Here is a 22,763-nt window from a genome sequence, read left to right as displayed (position 1 = left end):
AGTGGATGGCTTTGGAGCTTGTTGGCTCAGCAAGAAGGAGCCTGACGTGGAAGAAGCTCAGAGCTCGAAACCTGACTGTAGGCATTGCACTGGGCAGACCCCTGGTGAATGGTCTACGCTACTTGTGGGGCTGGTAGCTAGACAGACGGTACAGTTCACTCGCCACGGTCACATAACCAGTGTGGCCTGCAGTTTAAACCCCAGGTCCTCTCTCTTTGTCTTACGCTATTTCTGAGAGAGCATAGGCCCGGGCCTGCTTTATCCTGGGAGTGTCAGAAATGGACCCTTAAGCGAGAGGAGCCCTGAGGGGTAGAGAGCGCATCACTGTCCCAGGATAGGGTTGTCCAGTCATGGACATCCTACGTCAGCTCACAAGGGCCCCACCAGCTCCCTCTACACAATTCATATACTCAGGGTTCGCAGGGACAGCCCTGGCTGCCCCTCCTAGAACTGCCACCTTTCCATGTATCACAGTCTGTGGGGGAGCGGCCTCAAATCCGCATCCACATGCTTCCTGTTTCCTGATTCCAAAGGCCTGGGTTCTCTTTGCCTTCCTGGGGTGGCTAGGGAAGGCCAAGTGCAGCAGGTTGAGATACTGGCCTGCTCACCAGTTGGAATCCTCACCTACCTCTGTGGGTGTTGAGAAGGCGTATGTGAGAGATTGCATCAAGGGATGTGAGTGTGTGAGAGTATGTATCGGTATGAGTGAGAACGCATGGGCATGAGTGAGTGTGCAGGTGTGGGTGTGAGCATACACACAGGCATACTCACTTCCACCAGCTCCTGTACTCTTAACAGGATAATAGTAATTTTCAGGAAAGCTAAAAATTAAATATCCTTTCACCAAACTTTTAAAACTATTTCCAATCAAACTTGAGAAACTAAATAAATATGGTCTCCCTCACTATACCAGTAAAGTGGTGTCTGCAAGGCCAGGAGCCCCAGTGTGGAGAGATGGGCCATGGACATCTTGACTTCCGCCTAGACGCACCGAGCCGCTAGGTGGAACATGTGCAGTGTTCATCACAAAGGAGCATGTGGTTAAGAAATAACTAGGTTTTGTTTCTGCTCTTGTCAACAGTCTCTGTCCAGCTGGTTCCCTGCAATGTCTAGCCTTAAGCTTCCCCATTTACCATTTCTTGCTGAGCAAGTTCCTGTGGGTGAAACGAGAAAATTCAAACCGGTGATTCTTGTAGCTACAGATGTTTAACTTTGCTCGTCTGAGATATTATCCTTAGTTCCCTGACTTCGCAAAATAGGGTGTAAGGAACTAAAAGAATCTTGAAAGAAGCCAAGAGTGCAATAGCTAGCACATTTCCCCCCATTTCTTGGTGCCTCTTCCAGCCTCCTAATGGAGACCTTAGGTTGCTGGCTGTTTGGGACACGGGAGGCGAGGGCCCACAGGGGCCTCCTTAGGCTCTGCAGCAGCCCAGCTTCCACGCAGTGCTCTCTGTGCAGCACTGCCAGCTCTTCAGCCCCCAGTGTTGTTCAAGAAGAAAACTCCTTTTTAAACAATCGCATTCCAGCTCCCAGGAGGGGTACCCACCGTCAGTCCCAGGTGTAGGATTGAAAGGAGGGCCCTGGCCTCACAGCACGTGCTGTCTAGCTGAGGAACAGTGACCCCATCTGTCAAGCAGGAACTATTGAGTCCAAGACCGTGGCCAAGTGCTCGTGAAGGGGAATTCCAGGGAATGAAGAGGTCTTGTTGGCTGGAAAGGGTCCCTGGAGAGGCAGGAAGCCCAGTGTGATGTGCTGTTGTGTGCCTTACAGACACCTGGAGCAGGAGTACAGAGAAAGGCTGAATCTCCTGCGGTCTGAGGTGGAGATGGAGCGTGAGCTATTCTGGGAACAGGCCTGTAGGCAGAGAACCATGCTGGAGAGGGACCTGGAGCGCTTGCAGGCTGAGGAGGCCAGCCTCCGAGAGAAGCTGACCCTGGCTCTGAAGGTAGGTAGGCAGAGACGGGGAGGAAATGGAGGAGGGTAAGGACGCCTCCACAGGGCACCCCACCCAGAAGGAAAAGACAGAAACGAGTTTACCTGCCGGTCCCTCCTCCCACACCCCACATTTTCCCAGTCACGGATTCAACACCTCCTGGAAGTTTGCATCTCTGTGGTAGGGAAATCCCTAGGATTTCAAACTGAGGAACGTTTGCCATGGAGATAGCGCGTTTCTCAGCCAGAGCAGAAAGGGTCCCGGCTTCGCCAGCACCAGCACTGCCCCGGCGTGCTCTCTGGTCACCGGGGCAGCAGGACAGGTGGGGACCTGAGACCCTTGTGCTCTTCTCTGGGTCTGTGGGCCAAGGTGAGGAAGGGCCAGCAGCCCTGGAGACCAGAGCACCTGTGAAGTCAGCAAACCCGTGGGTGTGGCCTGGGGCACAGGTGGTTTCGGGGCTTTGGTGAGTGTCCCTCGACCCACAGCCATCCTGCATTGGGTTCAGTGAGATGTCCCCTGCTCCTCCTGTGCTCCTGCCTGTCTCTTCCTCTCCCAACTCAGAGCCTGTGGGTTGTCTCACACCTGCCTGCTTCTCTCAGGAGCAGAAGCCAGGCACCCAGGGGCCTCGACGGCAGCGAGCACAGGCCCTGCCTCCTCTGCCTGTCTGGGCTCTCCCCCGAGCTGTCCTCACCTCTCCTTACAGGCTGCCCGTGTCTGACAGTGCTGCCTTCCTCCCCGGTGGACCTCTGAGTGGTAGTGGTGCAGCCTCAAATCCCTCATTTAGAAAACAGCTCCGAAGGGCCTGCCACTAGCCTTTGCTTGTGATACGCATGGCCTTCTGAGCACTTGGAATGGGAGGAGTAGAGGCCAAGGGAAGAGCAATGAGCACTGGTGAGGGCTTCGCAGGTCTGTCCCAGGGTAGCTCTGCATTGGCCCCTGCGACAGCCGCCTCTGCACGTCAAGGCGTGAGTGCCAGGCACCACGAGGTGTCTTCCCTGATGATGAGTGCTCCTGGGAGCAGGCCTCTCACTCAGAGGAAGGGCAGACCTGCCCACAGCTCCCTCTTCCACTCAGAGCCTGGCAACCACTAGCTGTGTCTTGTAGGAAAACAGCCGATTACAGAAGGAGATCATCGAAGTTGTGGAAAAACTTTCGGAATCAGAGAAGCTGGTCCTGAAACTGCAGACTGACCTGGAGTTTGTTTTGAAAGACAAGGCAAGTCCTTTTGCTGACGCTTAGTCTTGAGAGAGGAGCCTGGGGAGCTGGGTAAAAAGTATCAGGGTGTTGAAAAAGAATATCGAGGTGGCTGGGTTTAGTTTTTCCTGTTAAACTTCAGAGAGAAAATGAGCAAGGTGAATTTCCCTCTGTCCCGTCCCCCCCTCCCCCCCTTCAGGCCAATGCAGGGCCTTGCATGTGGGCCTTTTAATGGTGAGACCAGGGCCAGCTGGCACCATCGACCCCAGTGACAGGCTCTCAGTGATGAGGGGCATAGAGGAGAGGGTAAAGTTTGGTGCCCACCACAAGGTCTCCCACCCACCAGGCCCTGCCCATCACCTGGGGAGTAGGCGGGGCGAGGAGTTGCTGCACTGGGGAAGGATCCAGGCAGGGGGTGTCTCCAGGAGCCAAGGCCCGATCATCCTACTGCCCTGAGACCTTTTAAACAAGGGGAGGAGGGGAGGAGGAGGAAGGGACTGGAGGGTGTAACTGGAAGTGCTGAGCCTTAGGTAAAGAGCATGAGGGGTGACAGCATGCACTCTACCTGGCCTGAGGTCTTGTGTGTCATTCTCCTTTTCTGGTATGACCTTCAGCTGGAGCCACAGAGCACAGAACTCTTGGCCCAGGAAGAGCACTTCGAGGAGGTCCTGAAGGAGTACAAGCTCAAGTGCAGGGTATGTGCTCCCCTGGCCCCTTCACCGTCCTGAGCCTCAGCATGCCCTTTGTCTCGGACCAGGCTGTCGCTTTTGTCTTTTGTGCACTGGGCCGTCACACACTCCTGTCTCCCCCCCGCCCCCCGCCCCCATAGCAGGGGTGGTTCTTTCTAAGAGCCTGAGTCTTCAGAGATCTCCTGTGCCATAAGCTGTGGTACCATCTCCCAGCTACTCCTGCAAAGAATGGGGTGCTGGAGCCCATGAGACAGGCTGGCCCTGCAAGTCATCAGGGTCTGTCTGGCTCAGACCTGGGTGGTGGTATGCAGGCTTCATCCCTCCACCTCCTGCCCGGGAGTGGCCTGGCATCCTTGGCAGGGCACACTCCTGGCCTCCACACGAAGTGGTCCAGCATGGGTGTCAGGAGTATCCTTCTAGCAGAGCAGGAAGAGCCTCTGCTCTGGGCCTGCATGTGGCTGACAGGGTCCTCCAAGCCTCCTGTTCTGCTAGGAGGTGGAACAGGACTTGCCTGCACCCCCTGTGTTTAGCCCCACATGGGCTGGCCAAGTCATTAGACCAGCACCAATTCCGCAGGCCCCTCTGTGTCTCCAGGCACCATGTAAAGCTTCATCATGTTTTCTGTTGTTGAGTGTTTAGATTTCCTGGGCCAAACCTACCGATGTCAGTCCATTTAATTGGAGACACTGCAGTGCAGAGCAGGGCAGAGATGATGAACAATGTTAGTGGTGCTGACCCCATTACACTCTTAAAATGATCGAAGACCCCCCCCCCCCCAACAGATAAAACATATATATATGTACACACACACACACACACACACACACACACACACACACAATTGATTTCAGAGAGGAAGGGAGAGGGAGAGATAGAAACAACATTGATGAGAGAGAATCATGACCCCTACTGGGGATTGAGCTTGCAACCTGGGCATGTGCCCTGACCAGGAATCAAACAGTGACCTCCTGGTTCATAGGTTGTTGCTCAACCACTGAGCTACACTGGCCGGGCATAATTCACTTCTTAATGGTCTCTCTCCAAATTAAAGTAAAAACTGACTTTTGTTCCTGCTTCACATTGCTTTGGCAACACCAGAGGATAAAGGTGAGGCACGCTGTTCTGGAGTGTGGCGTGATCTGCTGTTTCCTTCCCTGTGTTCTCACCTCCACTGCAAACCCTGGGTCCTGGGTGCCCTTTTGAGAATCCTGTGTGTGGTCAGCGGTGTCACCCCCTCCTGAACCAGATGCTGTGTGGAGGGTCAGGGTTGTGGGGCTGTCACGCAGGTGGGAAGTGCCACACAACCTTCTGCTGGAATCGTAGCTCCAGGCTGTGCACTTTCCCGCCCTTTACGCTTGTTGCAAAGACTTAGAACCCACAAGTAACCATTAATTCATGTTCCTTCAGTGCAGCAATTTTCAACTTTTTCATCTCATGGTACACATAAGCTACTAAAATTCTGTGGCACACCAAAAAATATATTTTTGTCAATCTGACAAAAAAAAATAGGTATAATTTTGATTCATTCACATCAGATAGCTATTGTGTTGACTATTGTCATTTTTTTTTGTTAGGTAGTCTAAAGGAAAAGAGGTCAGTGCCCCTGACTAAGTAGTCAGGTATTCATGTTTAAAAATTCTTGTGGCACAACGGTTGAAAATCGCTGCTTTAATCCCCCGGATTTTTCTAACAAGTCTAAACTCCGTCTTTCTTTAGCATGACTCTCTTACTCAAATAACTGCTACTCATTTCACATTTGGTTCTTGAGATTTTAGTTTTTGAAACATCAGCAGAAATATTTTACATTTTAGTGCTAATCTGTTTAGAAGTTTTCCCTCTAATTTTTTGCTATTTCAAACTAACATTTAGTGCATTAAAAAAATTTTTATTTGAAAATAATTTCTAATACATAAAATTACAAAAGTAAAAGTAATGCAGGGAATACAGATTACCCTTTTCCCAGATTCACCTGTTGTTTACCCTGTTTGCTCTGTCATTGTGTACTTGCTCACTGTGTGCGTGTGTGTGCGTGTGTGTGCGTGTGTGCGTGTGAACATGCATGCATCCTGATGTGAATGCATCAACATAGTTATTTTCTGAACATCTGAGGGTAAGTTATATGCATCATGGCCTTCCACCTCTAAACAGGTCAGTGTGCATTTCCCAAAAACAGGCTTAATCCTAAAACCTTGAAGTGGTGTGCAGGTGCACTAGAGTTGATTGTTAAATGCTCAGGAATTTTGCTAGCTTCTTGTTAAACCTTTGATACTTGAAATAGGCTATGGTGGGATCATAGAAATGTGCAAAAGCTACAGATCTGGGATTTTCTTCCTGGAGAGCCAGCTTTCCAATGCACTGCAGAATGAAAATATTCCTAGTAACTGTTTAACATCCTTTAGTCTGAAACAGTCTGTCTCAGTCTAGTCAGACTGCTACAACAAAAATACCGTAGAATGGGGTTGGGGCCGGGCTTATAAATAGCATAAATTTAGCTCCCACAGTTCTGGGGGGCTGGGAAGCCCAAAATCAAGTTGCAGAGAGATTCGGTGTCTAGGGAGCATTCTCTTCCTGGTCGCAGATAGCTGGCTGTTTTCTCAGTGTCCTCACATGGCGGAAGGGCATGAAGGCGCTCTCTGGGGTCTCCTATAAGGCTCCATCCTCATGACCTAATCACTTCTCAAAGGTCCCACCTCCAAATGCTATCACATAGGATGTTAGAGTTTAACATATGAATTTGGAAGGACACATTCAGGCTATTACACATTTCTTTGTCTTTGACATGGATATTATTGAAGAGTACAATCCCCCCTCCCTTTTTTTTTTCTTTCTTTCTTTCTTTCTTTTTTTTTTTTTTTGGTGTGAGTCTGTGGGAATTTTATTTTATTTTATTTTATTTTATTTTATTTTATTTTATTTATTTTTATTTATTTATTTATTTTTTTAATTAAATCTTTATTGTTCAGATTATTACATTTGTTCCTCTTTTTTTTCCCCCCATAACTCCCCTCCTCCCAGTTCCCGCCCCACCCTCCGCCCTCACTCCCCACCCACTGTCCTCATCCATAGGTGCACGATTTTTGTCCAGTCTCTTCCCGCATCTCCCACACCCCTTTCCCCCCCAGGAATAGTCAGTCCATTCCCTTTCTATGTCCCTGATTCTATTATAATCAACAGTTCATTCTGTTCATCAGATTATTTATTCACTTGATTCTTAGATTCACTTGTTGATAGATGCATATTTGTTGTTCATAATTTGTATCTTTACCTTTTTCTTCCTCTTCCTCTTCTTAAAGGATACCTTTCAGCATTTCATATAATCCTGGTTTGGTGGTGATGAACTCCTTTAGCTTTTCCTTATCTGTGAAGCTCTTTATCTGACCTTCAATTCTGAATGATAGCTTTGCTGGATAAAGTAATCTTGGTTGTAGGTTCTTGGTATTCATCACTTTGAATATTTCTTGCCACTCCCGTCTGGCCTGCAAAGTTTCTGTTGAGAAATCAGCTGACAGTCGTATGGGTATTCCCTTGTAGGTAACTGAGTTTCTTTCTCTTGCTGTTTTTAAGATTCTCTCTTTATCTTTTGCTCTTGGCATTTTAATGATGATGTGTCTTGGTGTGGTCCTCTTTGGATTCCTTTTGTTTGGGGTTCTCCGCGCTTCTTGGACCTGTAAGTCCATTTCTTTCACCAGGTGGGGGAAGTTTTCTGTCATTATTTCTTCAAATAGGTTTTCAATATCTTGCTCTCTCTCTCATCTTCTGGCACCCCTATAATTCGGATGTTGGTACGCTTGAAGCTGTCCCAGAGGCTCCTTACACTATCCTCGCATTTTTGGATTCTTTTTTCATTTTGCTTTTCCGGTTGGGTGTTTTTTGCTTCCTCGCATTTCAAATCATTGACTTGATTCTTGCGCTCCTCTGGTCTGCTGTCGGGAGTCTGTATAATATTCGTTATTTCAGTCCGTGTATGCTTAATTTCTAGTTGGTTCCCCAATATAAGATCGAGGGTCTCATTAGTTTTCTTGTAGATCTCATTAAGTTTATCGGCGGCTTCTAAACAGTTCTTGAGAGACTTTAAAAGTGTGGTTCTGAACTCTATATCTTCCATTGACAATTTTGTCCTGTTTCTTTGTCTCCGCATTTTGTTATGCTTCCTTGGTGCACCCCCTAGTGGTCTTTGTGCGCAGTCTTATAGTTAAATCTTGATTGTTGTAGCTAATTCCAGGGAGGGTTTGACCTCCAGGCCAAGTGGCTATGAGAATCAGCTGTGTCAGCAGTGAGAGAACTTCTGTCCTCTAGGGAGGTGCTAATCTAGCCTTTGCCTGAGGCTATCCGGCAAATGCCTCTGTGCAGGGCTTGGGCGGGGCGGGTCGCACAGGATCAACAGGGTGGGCCGGAGAGAGCAGTTATGGCGGCTCTCAGTCCTGTCCCCAGGGGCTCTGCCTCTCTGAGTCCCAGCACCCGCTGCAAAGCTCGGAGAGAAAGCTGCACTCGCTCTGACCGAAGCCAGACAGTCCCGCTTCTCCCGTTTGAGTCTGGGTCCCTAAAGACTCGCCTGTATCTGGAGCTCAGAGTCTGCGACTCCCTCCCGATTGAAAACGCCAACCGCGCCCTCTGCCGCCAGCCCGCTCCGCGCACTCCGCACCTCAGAATTTGACTTCAGCACTGCGCCTCCTCTGAGTGTCCATATGCGTTTCTCTTTCCTCCTAGTTGTAGGACTTCCACTCAGCCAGCGTTCCTGTGGTTCTGGGTGATGTCCCTTCCGTTTTTTGGTTTCACTTTTGAAGTAGTTGTTCAAAGCAGCAAACTCCGGCGTTAACCTATGCCGCCATCTTGGTTCCTCCTTATTTTATTTTTATTGCTTAAAATATTACAAAGGGTATTACATATGTGTCCATTTTATCCCCCCGCCCCCCCTCCCTTTTAATAGAAACTTCTTCATTTTGTGTTTTTCTTTCTTTTGTTAAAAATTGGTGTTTTATTTAAATTGACTTTAAAGAGAGAGGAAGGGAGAGGGGGAGAGAGAGATAGAAACATCAATGAAAGAGAAACATCAACATAGATCGGCTGACTCCTGCACCTCCCCCCACAGGGGATGTAGCCTAAAACCCTGGACCTGGAATCGAACCTGCATCCTCCTGGTGCACCGAGCCACACCGGCTGGGCTCATTTTGTGTTTTTCTGATACTTCCTTTGGATTAAGTTGAAGTTACACATTCTCAGCTGGACAGCATAGGTGATGTTAATTTTGTTCTCTTGGTCAAGGCATTACCTGATTTTTCCACTGTATAATTACTGGTAGTAACTAGTAAGCAGCAGTGGGGAGGCATTTTAAGAACATGCAATATCCTGCTATTCATCTATATTTTCCTTGGATTTAGTATCCATTGATAATTCTTGCCCACTCCAGTCTTTACCATGATGATTGCAAATGACAATTTTCCAACTTCAGCACCCATTCCCCACATCTGGCAGTGGCCCTTGGCATTCTACTGAAAGCCAGAGAAGTCTGATCTTTCTTTCTATCTATCTATCTATCATCTATCTATCTATCTATCATCTATCTATCTATCTATCTATCTATCTATCTAGCTAGCTAGCTAGCTATCTATCTAGATATCTATTGGCTTGGACTCATGAATTCCCATTTCCCCCCAGTAGTTTGTAATTCATTTCTAAGTCTAATTATTTTGGAGCTCAGATTGTGTAAGATTTGGCCAATGGGAGTGTCTTCTAGCTTGCAGCCACGTCCTTGAGGCATGTCTCCATCATTTGTTTTGTTTTATTGATTAGTTCCATACTTTCTAGCATCATAAGGTGCTGCAGACTCATCTTGCACTTTACCTGCACTTGCCCTGGACCAGTCACTTCTCCACGGCATCCTGGTTTCTTATACGAGGTATCACAGACCTAGATCTGGGTGCTTGGTGTACTGGCAGAGGGGCTGGGGTCTCTGCCTCTTGGCTGAGGACATTAAAGTCAGTCTCCAGAAGTACAGGTAACCTTGTACCTTCCCTGATGTGCGTCACCCAGTCTTTTCAAAGTCACTGCTTGGAGTTTCCTTTTATTGTTTAACCAGGACATTTGTTAGCAAGGAAACCATCCCTTCCCTTGTTGTCAAATCCCCTTTCTATTTAACTATCATTTTAGCTTTTTTGCTTTTTTGGTTTTTTTCTCTTTTTTTCTCTCAGCCTCAGTTCTCTTGGCAAGGCTGCCTTTGGTAAAAGGGAGTGTAAAAGATTAGTCAGATCCTCCTTAGAGATTATTTGCAGTTAAATGTTTTCACTGTGTGCTGAAACCCGTTTGGCTCAGTGGATAGAACGTCGGCCTGCGGACTGAAAGGTCCCAGGTTCGATTCTGGTCAAGGGCATGTACCTGGGTTGCGGGCACATCCCCAGTGGGAAATGTGCAGGAGGCAGCTGATCGATGTTTCTCTCTCATCGATGTTTCTAACTCTCTATCTCTCTCCCTTCCTCTCTGTAAAAAATCAATAAAATATATTTTTAAATGTTTTCACTGTTGTCTTGAGTGGACACCATAATGGAGTAGCATATCCTTGGTCAGAAACCCCAAATGCAGGTTTTTTTTCCTGTATTTCCACATACTGAATGTTTGTGTTCCCCTAAATTCATACGTTGAACCCTATTCCCCCACCGTGGTGGTGTTAGGAGGTGGGGCCTTTGGGAGGTTGTGAGGGTGAGCCCAGAGAAGGGGATTAGTGCTTTAATAAAAGGGACTCATCACTTCTAGCCTCCAAAACCCTGAGAGCTTGCCCAGCCAGAGTGCCTCAGTTGGTTGAGTGTCATCCTGTACACCAAAAGGTTGCCAGTTTGATTCCCGGTCAGGGCACATACGTGCGGTGCAGTTCTGATCGGCAGCCTGGGCATGTACAGAAGGCACAGAAGGCAATCAATCGATGTTTTTCTCTCACATAACTCTCTCTCTCTCTCTCTCTCTCTCTCTCTCTCTCTCTCTCTCTCTCTCTCTCTTCATTCCTCTCTTTAAGCATGTCCTCAGGTAAGGATTAAAAAGGAAGCCAAAACACTGAGAGAGAAATTTCTGTTGTTTTTAAGCCCCCAATATGGTATTTTTGTTATAGCATCCCAAATGGATGGAGACGTGCACCAACCCCTCACACCTTTGCCTGTCTGTGGGCAGGTCTTCAGGACCTCCCCTGCCCCCAAAATGTGTGGCTTACTTAGGCCCAGCTGGTTGCTCCAGGCACTGGGCTTAGCTGTTCCCTGGGTGGCCCAGTCTCCATGCCAGTGGTCACAGTATCTGGAAGAGGTGTCTGGCTCTGCCCCACAGGACCTGCAGGACAGCAACGACGAGCTGCAGGCTGCGGTGGAGGGTCTGCGGGCACAGTTGCCCCAGAGTTGGCGCGGCCAGCCCCATGCACAGCCAAATGGACGTCTGCTCTCTCGACATGGCCGAGCAGGTAGGAGCCGAGTCCTGGGAGTTGGCAGTGATGTGCTCCTGCTGGGGATGGTGGGGGCAGTGGGCTTCTACCTACCTCTGCTGCACAGGCCGCCTTTGGTTCCAGGGAGCACAGTGCTGGGCAGGCCGGCTTCACAGCACATCAGGCCCAGCCCAGCCTCCAGGTGGTCACGTGCCCCTCCGATTGCCGCATGTGGGAGAAGGGCCAGTAACCCAAGGCTAGAGGTTGACACAACACCCAGAGCCCAGAGAGAGGTCAAGGAGGGCGAGGGCTTTACCATTTGAGTAGGATGTATGACCGTAGGGTAGATGCATCCAAGTGACTCTCCAGTGTTGTGAGAGGTACCCAGGGGATCCAGGTGAGTGGTCAGCACGTGCCAGATGCAGAGATGGTCATCTAGAAAAGGGAAGCGGAGTTCTGGGGTAAGCAGGGGGGTTGTCACAGGTCTGTGACAGCTCTTAGAAAGGGAAGGCACTAAATCATGTGAATGTGTCAGGGACTCCCCGTATTCACAGGGGCCTCGCGTGGACTGAGGCGGACCTTACTTGGTGTTCACCGCCTGGGTTATGTGGATAGCATCTCCCTCGAGCTCTTGAAGCCAAATCCCAGGCTGGTTGCCTTCTGCCAAGAAAGCCAAACTCATGAGACAGAACCTGGTGAAAAGGGAAAGAGGTTTATTCAAGTGTCGATCACCTGAGAAAATGGGGAGTTTGCGGCAAAGCCCACCTCAGCCTCTCGGTACAGGCAGAGTTTTATAGGGAGGGAGCGGGAAGCAGGACAAAGCGGTCAGGAGGAGGGGCCGTGGACGTGCGGGCAGTGTCCTTGCTGGTCACGATATGGATCATTGTTGTCAGCACACTGGAACTGCCAGTGCCAGCAGATTCCTGCAGTCGGACGATCTGCGCCAACCGAAGTCGTGGTCAAGGCCATTTCTGTACAAGCAGGAGCTGGGACTGCTGATGCCTGCAGTGTGCTTATAAGGACACTCAGTGTGTGAGCTCCTTTTATCAGTTTGTTTGTACATTCTATTCTACTTCCATTTCATGGTTAGTCGAGTAGAATAAAGTTTTTATTCCCTGCTATACTCTGGAAGTGACCCCACCTGCTCAACACAGAGCTGCATTTTGAAGCTGTAACTTGAGAAAGACCAGGCTTCATGCTTCCTAAACAAGCCATAGACTTGGGATGAGCTCTGGGCTCCAAGAGGCCCTGAGGCCCTGTGTGTGGTTAAGTGTTTGGGCTCCTTTTGAGATCAGGCTGGGGGTGGAGTTTCAGATGCTGGAGCTATGCTTGAGGTTTCTGTGGTCCTTTTGGAGGACAGGGTGGTTATGGCTGGTTGCTACCCTTCCTGGCAATTGTCCAGGCGGGTGCCATGCAGGGTCACATGACATATGTGGCTTCACGCCTGCTGCTGCCCCTGGGAGTCAGGACCACAGGGACTGCCCCAGCAACCTGATTGCTTCCATCGATCAAAAAGCTCCTCAGAGAACATGCTCCCATCTGTAGCCCCGAGAGCACTCAGAGTTTCCCATATTGCTAGGGAAAAGCTTACTTAATAAAACAAGAAAGTGTGTGCTCAAGAGAGTCGTATGGGAACCTCCACAGGAACCGCGTGGGTTTTCTGTGCACGTGGGCCCAGCTTCCTTGGCCGCTAAAGAAACCCCTCACCTGCAGCTTCTTTACTGGAATCTGCTGGCTTCTGAGACCCATAGCCCTGACTGCCCTCAGCTGGGTGGGTGGAGGGTGTGGCCAGCTCATCGGGTGTTACCAGATCCCGGGCCAGGTGTGATGTCCGGCCAGGTGGGCACTGGTGGAGGCTGAGCTGCACGGGGTGTATGACTCTCATCAGGAGCCAAGTGTTCCTGTAGCGAAGGGCATGCAGAGCTGGGGTACTATGCCAGTGTTGTCCTTGTCCAGGTCTCAGGATGTGGCACTCTAAGCAGTCCCCCACTTTGTGTGTCACTGATAAAACTAAAACAATCTCCAGCTGGGGCCTTTTCCTTCCCCTTCACCCCTGCATCTGGTTGTAGAGGTTCCATCAGCCTCCTCAAGGGAGGAGGGGTCTGGCTGCTGCCATAGGGGACAGTCACAATGGCGGCGTTACAGAGAGGAGGCCATGTGGGTTATGGTGGCCGGGCATTCAGGGCATTCAGCTGGAGCAGCTCCTGGTGGTGCCCATTTACCTGTGCCCATTGGCCAGACCCAGATGGCAGCTTCTGGCTGTCAGGGCATTGAATTGCCTTCTTTCCTGGGGTGCTTATCTTGGGTTTCCAGCCCATGTCTCTGAGTCTGTCAGTTTGTTTTTTTTTTTCCATGGAAAATGATTTGGGAAATGGGAGATGGTGCGATTAGGGAATATGTCTTTTCCTCTCGGTTTTCTGACCCCTGGACCAGCACAGATGAAACCCTGGCACTGGCCAACTCCCACATTCTGAGGGAACCCTGTGGTGTATCCCCCACATACACAATGTTTGGAATGCCTGGTACCCTGGAGAGCTGGCAGAACTTGTGGGCCTACAGGTGGCCCATTAAAATGAGCTGCCCAGATGTCTGACATTGTCAGTGAGGAGGATCTTCTGGAAGAAAATGTTGCTTCCCGCCCTAGCTGGTTTGACTCAGTGGATAGAGCGTCGGCCTGCGGACCTAAGGGTCTCTGGTTCAATTCCAGTCAAGAGCACATGCTCAGGTTGCGGGCTTGATCCCCAGTAGGGGGCGTGCAGGAGGCAGCCGATCAGTGATTCTCATCATTGATGTTTCTCTCTCTCTCTCCCTCTCCCTTCCTCTCTGAAATTAATAAATATATATTTAAAAAAAGAAGAAAAGAAAATGTCGCTTCCTGTGATCTCGCAGAACCTTGACTCCACAAGCATTTCACTCCATTCTTGACTTATTTGCTGAAACCCCACATGACCTGTATGTGGGGCATGTGTGGTGTACATGCCTCATCATAAAGCACTGACTGTCACGGAGGTTTGTCTGTGCTCCAGGTTACACTTTTTTTCTGTCTTCGCAGGTTTTCTGTGTACCTGGGTCAGGGAACACAATTTAGGGTGCAATACCTGTACCATGTGCAGCATCTTTTCGGGAATGGAAGGGCCTGGCAAATCTTGCAGGGAATCTCCTAGTTATATCTTGGAGTAATCTGTGTTCTGGCAAAGATTCAAAATGTTGATTTCTCAGAGCTCCAACTTTGAGAATGGAGCAGAACAGACCCGTGGAAATCCGCAAGGGCCTCCCCTCACCGCCAGCAGAAGGTGCTCGTGGAAGGCTGTGCGCTGTCCTGGGTGGTGGAGGAAATCCGGGGGAATTCGCAGTGCCGTCCAAATGCCGGATGGGAGGGTGTGGACCAGGTCCAGGGCACCCGAGCAGAACATAAACAGAAGTGGCCTTGTTTGCAGGCATCATCTCCTTCCTGGGCGATTCCACTCCCGTGAGTCTAGAAACGGAGATAATGATGGAGCAGGTGAAGGAACATTACCAAGACCTCAGGATCCAGCTGGAGACCAAGGTCAGGAGGGATGGGGAGGCCGCAGGGAGGTTTGGGTAATTCCTGCTGCATGCCTGAAAGCTTTGCTCACTGTGCTACCTGCACACGTCCGCCCGGCCCCCCTGCTCCAGAGTAAGCCTGCTCAGGGGAGGAAAGTGCGGGGAAAGGGAAATAAAATCGATGTTCAACCTCAAGCCCTCTTTGGAGGGAGTTGGACATAAGGAATAACTAATAGTGGGAGGGAATGGGGTTATGTGTGTCTGGAGTGTCACAAGGCACTGCTGAGGCCCGACCTCCCTGCTTGCTCTGTCTTTGGGGAATCACAGCTCCTGGCTTTGTTCTACACTAAAATAACCCTGGGACTTACCCTTGGTGGGGTACTTCATGGCCTCATGGCCTGGCCAGCTCTGTCTTCTCAGATGACCAGGCCTCCTGCTCTGTTATTAGATTGTTGTGGGTTTTGCTAAGGGCCGGTGTCCATGACTTGTTATCAGGGGTCAGATGTCTGAGTTTGAGTAGCAGCGAGGCAGGGCCACCTCTGTCTTGCAGTGATGCCTGTGGGTTCCCTGGAGGTATTAGCTGGTAGTTGCTGTAGTAGCCTTGCCCATGGCTGGATAGTATTCCTTCCCATTGGAGCCACCAAGGAGTTCAGAACTGCCCTGCCAACCTCATGAAGGCTCCCTGTTCTCTGTGTTGTCACACCCTCAGCCCTCCTCGTGCTTCCCGGCTGGGCACCTGCCCAGCTGCCTCCAGCCTCCCATCCCCACCTGCTGGATCTGCTTTGTGGGGCTGGTGGAAGGTTACCGGGAAAAATAAAGCCTGTCGCTACCTGGGCCCGTGGGGAGCCATAGGCATTGCTGGCGTGGCTGTCCCCTGCACCTCAGCAGGTCTAGGCTCTCTGCTCTCGGTGCCACTTGGCAGCCTCATACTTCTGTGTTGTATTGTCAGTGAGTCATTTTGGGGACCTCCTGGTCGACATTGCTCATATTTCTCCTCTCAGGTAAGCTGCTATGAAAGAGAAATTGAGATGATGAAAAAGGACTTTGCAAATAAGAGAAAAGACATGGAGCAGGCTTTCCAGCGTGAGGTCGGTGTGCTGGAGGGCCAGAAAGCCAGCCTGGAGAAGCTCCACGCGAAATCTCAGGAGGTCATCCAGGTCCTGCAGGACCAGCTGCAGAGTGCAAGCCAGGGCCCTGAGCTGGAGAGGACGTTCGAGCTGAAGCGGGCGGAGATGGAGCAGTGCTACGCGCAGGCGCTGTCTGGCCTGGCGCAGCAGCTGGCCCGGGAGAAGGAGCAGCTGGAGGCGGAGCTGCGCCAGAGGCATCAGCAGGAGCTGCAGCAGTTCAGGTCCAGCTCCCTGTCCCGGCAGGATTTCATGTCTGGGGTTTCTTGCCAAGAACCAAAATGTGAAATTGGGTTGTGCACACTGTGCAGAAGGGCAGCACCTGTAAACCAGGTGGCTCTTCTCAGGGCAGATGGGTGAGCACTGGCAGATCAGGCCATCGTATAAGGATTTTTACTCCAGATTTGACGTGTATTAGCCAGAGCTTAGGCCATGAAACAATCTGCCTTGTAGAATTTTATCTCAGTGTTTTTCACCTTCTGCCTCAGACTTGTCTGATATAGCAAAGGCAGTATGTTCTTCATCATTTAATATCTTGTTCTAATTTCCTAGGACATGGTGGTGTAGCACACGGGGAGATGGATAAGAGATCTAAAAGCCCTAAAACAATGGGAAGAACCATTAATTTGGGTTAGTGAGATTCTTGAAAAGGCTAAAATATATGAGCACAGGAGAGAAAAGGCTTATTTGGAAAACTGGAATGTGGTCTTTTCTGTTACAGTGTAACTAGTAGCAACTAGTTATTGCAGGCTCAGTGCTGGTCAGCCATCCCTCCCTGTCCCGCGAGGAGTCTTGGATCCTCCCAGCTCAGGAGAGGATGGCCACACCCCATACATGTTGGCATAGAGCTGAGCGGACGACTCCCGGAGAAGGTGCCCATCACACACCTGCCCTCGTGGGGGGCTCTGTGTGGACCTGTTTGGGTGCCGATGTTGTTGCCAAGTGGACATGCCCCCAGTCAGCACACTGAGTGCAGGTGTCAGGGCCCTTCCTGAGGAGTTCATGCCTCCCACTGGGTGAGGGGGGAGGTGCTGGTCAGGGTGCGCCTGTGCTCCCTTCCTCCCTCCACTCCAGATGACACCCTCGGGCCTGCAGGGACTGGCTGACACTTCTGGAGGGGATAAGTCTTTTTTAAAAAAATGTTTTATTGATTTTTTAGAGAGAGAGGAAGGGAGATGGAGAAAATATCAATGATGAGAGAGAATCGCTGATCAGCTGCCTCCTGCATGCCCCCTATTGGGGATTGAGCCAGCAACCTGAGCATGTGCCCTGACCAGGAATCGAACTGGTGAACTCTTGGTGCATGAGCCATACCAGCCGGGTTGATAAGTCATTTTTAAGTCACGTGCTTCCCCTGAGCTTTGTTATTTTCTCTGAAACCCAAGAGCTGTGTGATACGGGGCCAAAGCTCCCTCCAGACCCCACCAGGCAGCAGAGGATCAGGGCAGGGCGGTGCCCTCCTGCCCATCCTTCCCATCTCGAGCCCGAGATGTCTTTGTTGGGAGGATCTCCTGCTGCTCACCGTCTGTCTGGCTCAGGCCTTCATTGGCAGAAGCAGAGAGCACTCCTGTCCCAGGCTTGGTGCCCTCATGTGGCCCTCATCTCAGCTTTGACTCAGTTCTCCCAGCTGCCAAGGCCTCAGGCTCAGCCCCTGACAGAGTTTTCCAGGGCAGTTTGACTGTGGGTGCGTTTCATTCAGCTGACTAAGACCAGGCCGGGCTGTCCGCAACTTCCTGCGACGAGGGACATCCCTGTGTCTGCTGGGTGCGAAGGCCGCCGCCAGCCTCACATGCTGCTGAGCATGGATATGTGGCCTGGGCAACTAAGGGACTGCATTTTAATTGTTCATTTTTAATCAACTTGCATTCATCTGTCACCTGGTGAATGGCATCTGTGTTAGCTTCTGCATGTGGAACCCAGCCATAGTGAGAGATAGTCCTGCGGCCTCTCTAAGAGTCCTAGGGCCTGGGAAGCCCAGGTGCCCTGGAAGTGAGAGGGGATAAAGCCAGCCAAGCAGAGAGGAGGCCTGAGGCCAGAAGAAGAAAAGCCTGTAGTCTTTCTAACGAGACCGGAAGTTCTGGGGCTTAGAGCTGCAGCTGCAGGGCCTGTGACTCCTGTTTCTATAGAAAAGAGGCCAAAGTTGAGCTGAACCCAAAGCTCACAAGGATGGAAGCCCAGCTGGCCTCCCACTGTAAGAACTTATTCACACAACATGAGCAGAAGGAAGGGATGCTGCAGAAACATCTGCTGCAGGTGAGAGAGATGACAGCAGCTTGACATGGAGAAGGAGCAAAGGGAAGAAAGGGAAAGGGAGATCCTCACACGCTGTACACAGCAGCCACTCAGCTGCAGGTGTGGATGAGTGAAGAGCAGGCACAGCTCTGCAAGTCTTTTACCCATGAGGGTGGAGCTCACCTTTAGGAAGCAGGTGGAAAGCCTGCTCCCTGCCCTGGCACCCAGAATGCCCTCAAAGAGTGTCAGCCTCAGAGAGCGCAGTTGGAGTGTGCTCAACCCCAAGAAGGTGGCTTCTGCTACCACAGGCGAGGGGTCCCTGAGGACCTAATGCCTTCTGATGGCCCAGCCGGCCTGAGCCAACCTGAAACCCAGGGAACAAAGGGTGGACTGAGTCCCAGAGGGTAGGCTAGGGCAGTGATGGCGAACCTTTTGAGCTCGGCGTGTCAGCATTTTGAAAAACCCTAACTTAACTCTGGTGCCGTGTCACATATAGAAATTTTTTGATATTTGCAACCATAGTAAAACAAAGACTTATATTTTTGATATTTATTTTATATATTTAAATGCCACTTAACAAAGAAAAATCAACCAAAAAAGTGAGTTTGTGTGTCACCTCTGTCACGCGTGTCATAGGTTCGCCATCACTGGGCTAGGGGGACACTAAGAGGCAGTGGGCTGTTGTCAAGGAGCGGCCTGGGAACCTGAGCAGGGGGCCAACCCCTGCTGGGACCGTGGGGCAGGCCTAGTGCGGTGAGACCACCCTGGAGTGGGGCTGCAGCACAGTGGGGAAAGGCCAGGAGGGGCACCTCGAGCCCACCCAGGCTCACTGGCCCCTGGGTGGCTGGGCAGGAAGAGCTCGATGCCCTGGGGGAGGCAGAGGCTGAAGTGGCCCTGAAAGAGAAGAATGACAGGAAAACCAAACTTCCGTACCTGGAAGATGTTATTCGGGCTCTTGAGAAAAAAGCAGATTCAAGAGAAAACAACAGGTGTGGTGTCTCCCATTTTCAGAATGGCAAGTTACACCCTCTAACCTCTCACTAACTGCACATGTGCCTTCCCCCCCCCCCCCCCCCCAGCTCGCAGCTGCTGAGGAGGTGCTTGTGCAGGGGTCCTAAGCCCAAACTCGACCTCAGGCACCCCCAGGTCACCAGGCTCCCAGGAGGGGGCAGAGGGCTATCTCAGCTGGCTCTGGTGTCCCTTGCCCTTGTCCTTAGGAAGTTCTTGGTGGTGTCACAAGACAAGACACTGTGCCCGGAGCCCCTTTTCATCCTTGGTCACCTGCGCCCTCTTCCACCTGTGCAGGATGCACCACTGCGCCCACCAGTGTGTATACCAGGCATTGTCCTTGAACGGCAGGTTTCTGTGCTGTTGGGGCAGCAGCAGAGGAGGCCGTCCATTAAGGAAAGTGCCCCTCTGCTGCTGTGTGTGGGCTTGCAGCGACAGGGCTGGGCAGGGTGCCCCAACAGGCCCTGAGACTGCTGCAGCCAGTGCCTTCAGGGGCACCCCAAGGTGGGGAGGTGGCCTGGAGATGTCCGTCTGTTGGCAAGGTACAGAGAGCCCAGGTGTGCAGCCAGGTCCTCCTCCAGGCTCCCCTGAGGGACGCAGGCCGGCACATGCTCTTTCTCAGAAGCCTGGAGTTCTAGGTCTTTCTCGATGCTGCAGAGCACGGCTCCAGGTGCTCTTCTGGCTCCTCGGGAGACAGGGCTGCCCTGGGAGGTGTGGGCACTTGCATGCCACAGCGACTGAGTGACATGGTCACTGCTCCGCATGCAGAGCCATTGGGTCCCACCTGGGAGGTGCCTGCTTCATGTGGAGATGGAAGCTGCCTGGGGTCCTGTGTCATTTGTCCAAGCAGGTGATCCTGGTTCACAGCAGACGCGGGCTGTCTGAGCATGATCACAGGCGTGTGGGGAGACCTGCATTCCAGCTCAGGCGCCAGCTCCTCTAGCTGGGACCATGGACAAGCTGCTTTATTGAAAAAAATCAAAGGTAATGTAGGAGTTATGATAAACCTAAAAGAGTAAATGTCAGTACCCCACCCAGCTTAACAAAGAAAATATTAGCGTGCTAGAGGTCCCTGGACACTCCCTCCTCCGGGAGGTGCCTGTCCTGAAGGGGCTGTTCACTGCCCTCTAGGCATTGCTTCATGCTCCTGCCTCTTAGGTGGGTGTTCCTGAACAATGTGGGACCTTGTTTGTGGGCCTGACTTCCAAGTTTCCTTATCCATAGAGGGGTGGTGCTGTACCTCAAAAAGGGCATGGAGCTCTGGCCGGTGTTGCTCAGGGGTTAGAGCGTAGGCCTGGGCATGGAAGAGACACAGGTTTGATTCCCAGTCAAGGGCATGTACCTGGGTTGTGGGTTCATTCCCCATCCCTGGTCGGGGTGTGTGAGGGAAGCAAACAATTGCTGTGTCTCTCTCACATCAATGTTCCTCTCATCCTCTCTCTCCTTCCCTCCCGTTCACTCTCTCTCTCTGAAAAGCAATGGAAAAAAATCCTTGAGTGAGAATGAACAAAAAAAAGCAGGGGCAAGAAGCATGAGATGAATGTATGAACATGAGCTTACCATTGAGGCTGTTCCATAGCAAGTCCCCCACAAACAGGCCACTCATGGGCCCAGCGCGAGCACCTTGGGGACCTGCTCCATGTGTGAGTCCACAGCCGCATACCAGGGACTCGGGCACAGAGCAGCCCTGCGCCTGGAATCCCACTCTGTCGTCCCTTTCAAATGCTTCTCTGTGGACAGACACATGTGCCCGGATTTGTGCTATATGAATTCTCCACCCCAGCCCCCAGTGGTCCGCCACTCACTGACAAGTCCTGGCAGGCTGCGCTGTTCTCTTCCTGCTTCCCTGACATGCGCATTCCGTGGCCTGTCGGACCCACTGCTGGTCACAGTTCATCTCAGTAGGGTCTCCACTTGTTTAACAGTGTTTCGGGGCACCTACTATCTGCCAGCACAGTTAGGGTTGCAATTGGGAGCAAAACAGATGTTTGGAGCTTCCATCCCACTGCAAAGCACACGCTTCCTGCATGTCCCTGTGTTAAAAGGAAATGCGTCATCCTTCAAAAGATGAGGAAACAAAGGCCATGCCACTCAAACCAGGTCCATTTTTTCAGGGACACAGGCATGTGTGGTGAAATCCTAAGAGAATATATAGAAAGAATCAACCCAAATTCAAGCTGTGGGTTTCCTGCGAGGCTGGGGTTCAGGTCTGGGAAGACCACATGGCACAGGCCTAGCCCCCATCAGGCCGAGGAGACCTACTGTGTGGCTGACAGGGGAAGAGGCTTGTCTCAGGTTAGAACAGTGGTTCTCAACCTTCCTAATGCCTCGACCCTTTAATACAGTTCCTCATATTGTGGTGACCCACAACCATAAAATTGTTTTCGTTGCTACTCCATAACTGTAATTTTGCTACTGTTATGAATCGTCATGTAAATATCTGATATGCAGGATGTATTTTCATTGTTACAAATTGAACATAATTAAAGCATAGTGATTAATCACAAAAACAATATGTAATTATACATGTGTTTTCCGATGGTCTTAGGCGACCCTATGAAAGGGTCATTCAGCCCCCAAAGGGGTCAAGACCCACAGGTTGGCGACTCACAGGTTGAGAACCGCTGGGTTAGAGGGATCTGCAGTGTGAGGAGACAGTCTGTTCGAGGGGAAGGTGGGCAGTTGCCTGCTCTAATGGGAATGGGAGGGCTTCCTAAGAGCAAGCTGCTGGGGGCTGGACTGGGCACAGCAGTGGAGGAGAGGGCCGAGGAGGTGGCTGCTGCAGCTGCCGAGGCAGGAGGTGACGGTGGCTGGGCCATAGTGATGGCCGCAGAGGTGCGGGACGTTGACCAGCAGAAGCTGGAGACTGAATTGATGGGTTATGGGTGGATGGGATATGGGCAGGGAGGTTGGAAATGGGTCACAGAGCAATTAAAGAACTCCCAGGAAATGCCACCAGGAAGGGAGAAGAAAGGGGGTGGGATTCCATTACTTTTGAGGAGCCTTTGGTACTGTCCCCTGTAGAGGGTGGTTGGGTGAAGAGACGGGGGCGGATCCCAAAACCGAGGGGCTGGTGTCTTTTGGAGAAGGTTGCTGCAGGAGGAAGGGACACCTGTGTCAGGAGCCACTGAGAGCCTAGGGAGCAGGCACCCCCAGCAGGAGACCACCAGCATCCTTTATCCCGAGCTGGGCCCCCAGCCTCGGCTCCTGCTCTGTGGGGGCAGGTCTGTCCCCAGCCAGTGGGGCCTTGGCCACAACTACAGTGTGTGGTCTTATAGCCACTGTCTTTGTTATGGGGTGGGGCCACAACATTAGTAACAAAGAAACAGAATTTCCGGAGGATGAGGCCCAGAAATCAGGATTTTAACAAGATTCCCAGGTGATTCTAACGTGCAGCCAAGGTTGAGAACCACTGTCTAGAGTGACATGACCAGATTTGGGTCGTGAAAGAATCTCTGCCAGCAGTTTAGAGAACAGCAGGGATGGTCGTCGCCCCTTCCCACCCCCTCTCTCCATCTCTCTCTCTTTTGCACTGCACATCCATATGCACACCCTTTTTATTTTTTATGAATTTGAGATAATTGCAGACATTATTGCAGACACTTTATTGCTAAATACTTCAGCATGCTATTTTGTAAGAACAAGGACATTCTCCTATATAT

The 22,763-nt window shown here is 51.0% G+C and overlaps 1 protein-coding gene across 3 annotated transcripts in view; it reads left to right on the top strand.

Moving 5' to 3' along the window:
• Positions 1-22,763, top strand: part of NINL (ninein like) — a 107,554-nt gene that overhangs the window by 63,810 nt on the left and 20,981 nt on the right. For all 3 annotated transcript variants that reach the window (XM_036322941.1, XM_036322942.1, XM_036322943.1), the window contains 6 exons: positions 1,771-1,945; positions 3,038-3,148; positions 3,742-3,822; positions 11,122-11,251; positions 14,650-14,759; positions 15,739-16,085. In XM_036322941.1, the coding sequence (XP_036178834.1) occupies positions 1,771-1,945; positions 3,038-3,148; positions 3,742-3,822; positions 11,122-11,251; positions 14,650-14,759; positions 15,739-16,085 (954 nt within the window). The remainder of the gene's footprint in view (positions 1-1,770; positions 1,946-3,037; positions 3,149-3,741; positions 3,823-11,121; positions 11,252-14,649; positions 14,760-15,738; positions 16,086-22,763) is intronic.

This window comes from Myotis myotis, unplaced genomic scaffold, assembly GCF_014108235.1.
Source record: "Myotis myotis isolate mMyoMyo1 unplaced genomic scaffold, mMyoMyo1.p scaffold_m19_p_9, whole genome shotgun sequence".
Lineage (NCBI taxonomy): Eukaryota > Metazoa > Chordata > Mammalia > Chiroptera > Vespertilionidae > Myotis > Myotis myotis.
This window is presented reverse-complemented; position numbering and strand designations above follow the sequence as displayed.